Raw genomic sequence first — 8,774 nt, forward strand, 5'->3', positions numbered from 1 at the left:
AGGAAAGTGATCCTATGTGGTCATAAAAGGAGAAGAAGAAGAAGAAGATGTATCAGGGTTCCTATGAGCTAGAAACTCAGTACATATTATTTGTATATTTTAAAATGCTTACAATTTTATTACAGAATAGAAAATAAACATGAAATACCACAGGAATACAGTTTTTAAAAATATTTTTAAATTCCAAAGTAGGCACCTAGAAAATAATGTTTTGTTTTTACTTTAAAGGCAATCAGACTTTTAGATTACTAGGTTCATCAATGTTATTAAAAAAGTTTAATATTATATATGTAACACTTCTTATATCATATTTAATTGAATTGGGTTGGATTGTTAATAACGTATCATAGATCTTTGTTCAGTAACATACTTATGAATCTGTTCATTAACACTTTCAACACAACCATTTTTAAATATGTACCCTGGGGTGAACTTGGTCTTTTTCTTAAATTTGAATATATTATTACACAACAGCGAAACATAGTACATACCTGATTTTTATATCGTATGAAGGTGTCACATCCAAAATGAAGATAATCAGGGAGTACATATGTGAAGAGGTTTAATTATACTAGTATCATGAAAAACATAAAAAATGTACAGGAAAAAACTTTTGCATTGAAGTTTTACCAGTAAGACTACTCAAAGCAAAGCAAAGCAAAGCAAATTCATCTCTGTACAGGCCATGATGGCCCTTGGGTTGGGGGGAGGGGTGGAAGTTAAAGGCTTCCACAACCAATAACCTCGGCACTTGGTGGGGTAGAGTGGTTAACTCTACACCCGGCCGCCTTTGCCCCCACAAATTAACTTGGTACTCATTTTTGGTGTAGGCAGGGCAAACCTCAGGACCATATGCACCTCTGGAAGTGGAAATCTCTTTTCTTAAATTTTTTACTTCCTGTTGGGGAATCAAACCCACGCCCTTCCGAGTGAACCAAGCATGCCTTTACCGCCTCGGCCAGGCAGCCCCTACTAAACCTACTCAAACAATAAAAATGAATAATTTAATATGACTGCTTACGCCACAAATAAACACAATTACATTTGAAATATAAAATTTACCTGTTTAGGAATAGTTTGTTTTCTTATAGTAGCCCTGAAAACATTGGGCTATGCACAGTCCAACCTCACACCACCATCTACTTTGTTTTCACAGTACAGGTGAATCATCAGTCTGTGTCTCTTTGTCTAAACGAAAATAAGCCCAAATGTCTGGAGAGGTGAAGTATTTCTTTCGTTTGTATTCCGAGTAAAATAATGCAGCTAAAACAACTTGCAGTCAAAAGTGACATAACAAATAAAAATCTTGCGTGAACTATCACCTGATATGTTATCTGGTTTGTAAGCAGAGTATTCATCACTGTTATCTATTTCCAAACCTGCTTCTCTGGATAAAATGTCCCAGATATCACCATCATGAGGACATGTTTGTACAATAACACAGCTGATGAAACAGATTTGACACGCTCAACACTCGGCACATCGATTGCTTCGGTAGAGGTCACGGAAAAAAGAAACTACCCTTTTTATCGTTTCAGTTTGAACCTTTCAATAACTGCTGCATTCTGGCGTCCACTAGATAAACCACTACCTCCAAGCAAGGAGCGGGAACCATACGGAATACATGTAGCTGCCTGTAAACGTGCGCGAAAATCACGCCTGTATGGTATACGGACACCGTACACAACCAGGAAAGCAGTGCGCCTGTATCCCGTACGGGCATAGTGTTAAAAGTGTTAAAATTTACACTAAATTTACTATGACCTAACCCTTTCAGATCTGAAAAAAAAAAATCCTGGCGGTGTAAATTTTTGTTTGTACATCAAAAACTTACTAAAATGTTCTCAAATACATGTTTTTACAGTTTATTTTACAAAATAAGAACTATCAGCTGAAAAACAGAACCCACACAATTGTGCGTGTCAGGACTTCATTCACTACTTGCAAAAAATAAAAAAATAAAAAAATTCAACTCAGTACATATGAATATGCACAAGTACATGATCAAATGTTCTATTTTACAGTGTGGAACAATTTTAAATAATTAAAATCTTATACATTACATTTCTCATGTAGAGTACAAGTTTTGCTTTCACAGTCCTTTTGTGACAGCACCCAGCACTCCTGCATGCATTGCCTGTAAGGAAACCTAGCCCACACTTATGTGCGTATCAACATTCAAAACCTCATGGTATTATGTACCATGTTGTAAGTTCACAATTTACATTTGCTACACAATTTACACACTTCATTGATTATATTCTGATATTCAGTACAGCTTCTAGATTAATATGAATGCAATAAATAAATACTGCCTCTTTTCAGTCATGTATTCGCACATCCTATTTTCAATTTCTGGAAACTTTGTTATTTTTCCTTGTCCCCAAAATGCCCATCTGTTGCTGCTTGTACGTTCATGATAAGCTTTCTTTTTTTTTTTCCAACCACATACTGCAACTTTGTCCTCATGATACTTTCTTCCCACAGTATGATTACCAATTTGCTCTGCTTCTTCAATAATATGGAGAGTTTCATTAGTCTTGAAAGACTTATGATGAGAACTCATGCCAGCCATTCTGAACACATGCTACTAATTGCCACCACGCAAATGACTCAATACATACACCTGTATTATTTATGCTTGGGGCGGGAATAGAGATGTCAACAGAATGGATGGAAAAATACCAGCTTCCAGATTTCTTTGTGTCAGGAGCACTGTACCAAACTTGATGCAAATAATACCTGCACCCCAACTTTTTGCTACCAATTTTGAAATTGTGCAAAGATTATTTGCATATATATTGTGATGTTTGTTTTACTCAGTCCTCCAAAAACCATCATCAGCTGTAACTCCTACTTCCTGCATACATTGAGTAGTTCAACTCAGTTTATGGATGTGTTTGCGATGACTAAACAGACCAATCCTGGCATAAAACATACGCCCACACAATTCACACTGGATGGATGCAGGAGGGCAGGGTTGCAAGTGACGGAGTTTTCTTGCTTGTCACTTGGCCTCTTGATGTTTGCTCCAAATTGAAAATGTGTGTTTATAGACCAAAACCATAAATTAAGTACATTAAAGAAATGTACAAAATAACGGATACTTTGTGAGATCTTTCACTGTTACTGTTTAGTAGAGAAGTAAAGTTGTATCATTTTGTTTCAGATTGCCCATGTAATTCGTGAAATACGCCATTTTCAACAGACGCCTTATAAAATTGACCTCATAACGAAAGTAACAAATTATCTGTTGGATCCTGCCCTACTCCTTGATGATGAAGAGCTGTATCGTATGTCTTTGGAAATAGAACCTCGTACTTCCCGACTGAGTGCATCAGCTCTTGCACAGCTGCCTTTGACGCAATCGTCACGGACATAGAAACTAACTTTATTTATAAAACAAAGTTGTAACTAATTTGGTATAAAAGAGTTAATGAATGGAGTATTCCACATGGACTATTTTATATGGTATGGTGAGAACTGTTGGATACTGAGCTACTAGAGATTTATTTTTATTTATTATTACATGTTTTAACTTCAAATTTGTTATCTGATCTTTATTTTTAAGAAAAGTGAAACCCTAACATCACATCAATACAGTGCTATATTGCATTTCAATTAATTCTAACAACTACCATGTTCACCATATGTCAACATTGTAGATTTCAAATATGAGAGTTCTCTGAATTCCTATGGTATTCTTCTCCCTTACATTAAAAAATGTAAGAAATTTTATTATCTCATTCTGAATAGTCTAATAGTCATAAAACTGAACTTATTTTCTTTCACTCCAAAAGCTTAGATTGCCCTGCATTAGAATTTTCTCAATGGGAGCTGGCAAATTTGGAGATCATAGGGGTCATTACTCATATGTTTCTCCTAAAAAGTGGTAGTTTAAATAGAAAGCTGTAAACCCTCTCGCATCTGACCTCGGGATATCTGACTGCCCACCTGCTCTTAGTCATGGCTGCTCGATAGCTGCAGTCGCTTAAGTGCGACCAGTATCCAGTATTCAGGAGATAGTGGGTTCGAACCCCACAGTCGGCAGCCCTGAAGATGGTTTTCCGTGGTTTACCATTTTCACACCAAGCAAATGCTGGGGCTGTACCTTAATTAAGGCCCCAGACACTTCCTTCCCACTCCTAGCCGTTTCCTCTCCTATCGTCTCCATAAGACCTATCTGTGTCGATGCGATGTAAAGCAACTTGCAAAAAAAAAAAAAAAAAGTCATGGCTGCTTAATGTTTTCCTGCCACAATAAAATAGGTAACTGAGCTACTGACAGCCAATTAGTGTATGTCAGTGTTATTGATCTTTATGTAACGAAAAGGCCATTGGTTTCTTAAACACCATACATCTTCACTGTATGTTTTAATTAGCTGTAGTAGCCGTTGTTGACTTGAATGCCATACAGCATGTGCAAAGTTATCTAACTCCCCAGCTACGTTGTGCCAATATTAAAAAAATACCAAACCCCTTGGCGCAACAGCCCTGAAGGGCGTTGGCCTACCAAGTGACCGCTGCTCAGCCTGAAGGCCTGCAGATTACGAGGTGTCATGTGATCAGCACGATGAATCCTCATGGCCTCATTGGCTCTCTAGACCAGGGCCGCCATCTCACCATCAGATAGCTCCTCAATTGTAATTACGTAGGCTGAGTGGATCTCGAACCAGCCCTCAGATCCATGTAAAAATCCCTGACTTGGCCAGCAATCGAACCCGGGGCCTCCGGGTAAGAGGCAGGCATGCTACCCCTACACCGCGGGGCTGGGGCGTCAATATTCAGGAAAACAGTTTTACTCGGGACGCAGCAGTAATCCCATCTATCGGAAATGAGTGGCAGCTGACGAGACAATTTACATTACGACAATGCTCAGTGTAATGTTATTATTGAACAGTTTTATTAGATTTTGATATTGTAGGCCTTCAATTTCAATTTTTTTCCAATTCTGGGATATTAGAGCATCTAACGCAAAGGCAGTCCTTCCTTCTTTTCATGACTCCCTCTTGTGTTGTTCTTCAAGTGATTGTTCCTTTATGATTTTTTTCTCATTTTTGTAATCATCTTCACAATTTATTTCCTTGTCGATAAGGATTGATGGCCACACGGTTTTACACCTTAAAATAATTATGACAAAAACCATTGCCAGTTAACACGATTAAAATTAGCACGATTAGCAATGCTCTGAGTTGATATGGAATAAGAAACAAAAGTCTAAATTCATTTATATTATCATAGTCAGTATGGTAAAATTGTATAAAACATAGATGTTTGGAATTTGTATTCTCTATAACGTTTGTAATACTTTTCAGTAGGACCAACATGGGTATTTAAAAAATTAAATTTTAGGTGCCTTCCCCTAAACTACCATTTAATTCAGTGTGAATAAAACTTATTTATAGCCTAGAGTACCTTATTCCCAGACTTAACATACCGGTTTTCATTAAATTTTGTTCACCATTTTCTCATTGTTCGGTGTTGATATGGACTTAACAACAAAAATACAAATTCATGAATATCTTTGTTATCATCGCCAGTAAAGTAAAAATGTACCAGACATAGAAATGTATAAGACATATAAATTGAATTCTGTATTACTTTATTTATCGATAAGACCACTAATAACATAAATATTTGAGAATTACATTTTAGGCCTTCCCCTAAACTATCATTTCCCTCAACATGTAAGAAAAGAAGGAGAGTGTAAAATACTTATTGCACTTTATGTTGATAAAGGAGTAGTTGTGTCATCTAAAAAAAAGAAGAGAGATTATTATCTATAAGTTTTGAAATTGACTTTCGAAATTAATATAAAGACTTTCTCATATTTTATAGGTCTAGAAATATCCCAAAAGGAAGACAGTTCGATTCATATTGACCAGAAGAATTATGTCTGCTGAGTTCTGAAGAGATTTAATATGGAGTGTTCCAAACCAGTGACTATACTAATGCTACCTTTCAGGTCAACAGAGAAATGAACAGGGAGAGAAGAAACAAACTTTCCCTTTAGACAGGCAGTCGGAGCCTTAAATGTATTTGATGTTGTCAACGAGACCTGATATTTCTTATGCAGTAGGAGGTTATTAGAAAATCCATCTGCCAAAGATGTTTTACGAGTGAAGAAGATTCTTTGTTATCTAAGAGGGACAGAGAACATAGGCATCGTTTATTGTCATGATGAGGTTTCAAGTAGACTAGAGGGATGTAGTAATGCTGACCTGGGTGGCAAAATGGGCACTGGAAGATTGACTGGTTTAGTTTGCAAGTATACTGGTGAACCAATATCTTGTCTGAGTGTAGCCACATCTACAACAGAGGCCGAGATGGTCACTGCTAGTGACGGAGCTAAGGCAACTTCTTGATCAACTTGTTGCAAGAGAAACCAACCTTGTACCTGGACAGTGAGGCCACAATAAAGCTTGCAAAGAATCCAGAGTATCATTGCAGAACTAAACACTCATCTAAGACACTTTTATGTACAAGATTCAACACATTTAAATAGAATGGCAACTTGCTCACATTTTTTACCAAAGGTCTAAATAAATCATGTTTTGTGAAACTTATTTGTGATACAGGGCTTAAAAACTTGAAGGAATAAATTACATATTCAGTGAAGAGATCATTAAAGTAAAGTGTTTATTCTAATATTATTTAATTACTCATTGAAATATGTTTTAATTGCTTTTATACTTTGATATTTATTATTTTCTAATGACGGCATGGCTGACTGACATGTGTACATAGAAGTTTGCCTTTCCTTCATTGTACCTAAGCTTCAAATAAAAAGTTAAAATACTTTTAATAATCCAATACTTCTGGAAATTGCCATAGTAAGCATCAGATTTATGAACCTTCACTTTAATAATATACAGTGAACCATCCTTCCATCCTGAAAAAATGAACCTATTGTTCAAAAAAACTTTAAAATTATTATTATTATAATTTGGAGCCAAACTCTTTCAATTTTGATAATGATCATAGATTTTTCTGACTTTTGGTACATAATAAACATTTATAATGGTACAAGGCAAGTCTTCTTTTACATAAATATTAGCATGTATATTTCCTATACCTATTAATTCTTTGATAATGCTGTTTTTGTTTGTAATTATCTTCTTTGGGAGTTTAAATTTTACATAGTTATCAAAGACATCTAACTCATTTTGTTAAAAATGAAGCCATACTTTCCAGTTTTGACTCATTTAATGTAACTTAAATGCTTTTCAGTCTGCTGAACACTAATTTAAAACATACCTGTGAAAGAAAACACTATTATACAAAGAATGGCATGTTTAATTCTTGAAAGAACATCATCAGATTCTATCAAATCACACTGATTTAAAATTATAAATTGATGAAAATTGTTAAAAAATTTAGAAACATTTATGATTACATTTTGTGTATAGGTATCCTTTAATATTTGAGAGTTATAACTTACTTGAGTGAAGTGCTCAGTGGTGCATCGTCTCTCTTTGCCTGTCTAATGAGGAGTGCGGTGCAATGCTCTGTCATTGGCGCAAAGCCAGGTGGCTACCTTAATGGTAACTTTCTGTTGTGTAATACTTTGCTGAAGTCAACAGATACCTTAAATTTTATTTTTAGCTTTATTATTGAGTAGCTATACTACCCGGCACTGCCTGGGCATTTTATTGATTGCTTACTTTTAGGTATTTTATTACCTGTTAATTATGTGTGAAGATAATTTTTGTAGATTTTTTATTGAGATGTTGACTGATTAAGAACTGTTTAGTAGTTTAGAAGTTATTGTTATATGTTTAATTTCAAGCCTTGTAGATTATTTTGTTTCTCGTTAATTAAACTAATCTCAGTAAGTTTGGACATTTTCTTCATTACCACTTTTCGCCATGCCTACGCAGCTCAACTGGTACTTAAACGGCATCCGGAGTGCCACAACACAACTCAGCAACCATGGAAACTATGGATTTGATGCTAATATTGGTCATTTTTTATTATTCTTGTACGTCATTCCCTCCCTTATATTGCTAAAAGGTGTTTTACTCCTCCAGTATCTTTTTGAGATAGTAATTCGTATTTGTACGAAGTTTGATTGAGAACTATTCCAGAAGGTACTATACACACATGCATCTACAATTTTGGTCATTTCCTCTTCCACAATTTTTACTTTCGGATTAGTATTACCTGTTTCAAGTGTTCTCTTAAGTTTTCTTAATTGTGACATTGATTGATCGTTTATGAACTCTTTTGCAAATTTGTCAACTTAGAAATATTGTTATGTGTATAATTATACATTCTAGCTCAAGATTTTCTTTTGCCTTAAAATATTTCCTTGTGCTATGTTCCTTTCCTTTATTGAGGATCTTACTCTTTCATTCCACCAGGGTGTCTCTTTTTTCCTTACTCTCGCACTTGTCTTCCTACAAACCTCTATTGTTTCTTTTATCAAGGTGTTTTTAAATCTTGTCCACTCTACCTCACCACTCTCCACTTCTTGTGTAGGCAGTTGTCCTCTTATACGATCCTGATATTCGATCCCTTTTCCAATCTTTTGTAGTTTCCATGGCTTAATCTTAGGCAATTTCCTGGTTGTTATCTTTGGTACATTAATGTCTTTCAAATCTTTAAGTAATAACCAGTGGTCACTATTGAGGTTCTCACTTGGATTCATCTTGACATCAGTCACAAGTCTACTTCTTTCTTTATCTGTAATGACATAGTCAGTGACCGTCTTGCTCTTTCCATCCCAGCTGTAACGGGTAATCTTGTGACTGACTCTTTTGTTGAACTGACTGT

At 35.5% G+C, this 8,774-nt stretch overlaps 1 protein-coding gene across 1 annotated transcript in view; it reads left to right on the plus strand.

The window, feature by feature from the left end:
* LOC136859048 (ras-specific guanine nucleotide-releasing factor 2) overlaps positions 1 to 6,629 on the plus strand; it is a 1,472,247-nt gene extending 1,465,618 nt beyond the window's left edge. The window contains exon 27 of the mRNA XM_068225766.1: positions 3,170 to 6,629. Within this exon, the coding sequence (XP_068081867.1) occupies positions 3,170 to 3,382 (213 nt within the window). The 3' untranslated portion in view covers positions 3,383 to 6,629. The remainder of the gene's footprint in view (positions 1 to 3,169) is intronic.
* Positions 6,630 to 8,774: the final 2,145 nt, after the last annotated feature.

This window comes from Anabrus simplex, chromosome 1, assembly GCF_040414725.1.
Source record: "Anabrus simplex isolate iqAnaSimp1 chromosome 1, ASM4041472v1, whole genome shotgun sequence".
NCBI lineage: Eukaryota > Metazoa > Arthropoda > Insecta > Orthoptera > Tettigoniidae > Anabrus > Anabrus simplex.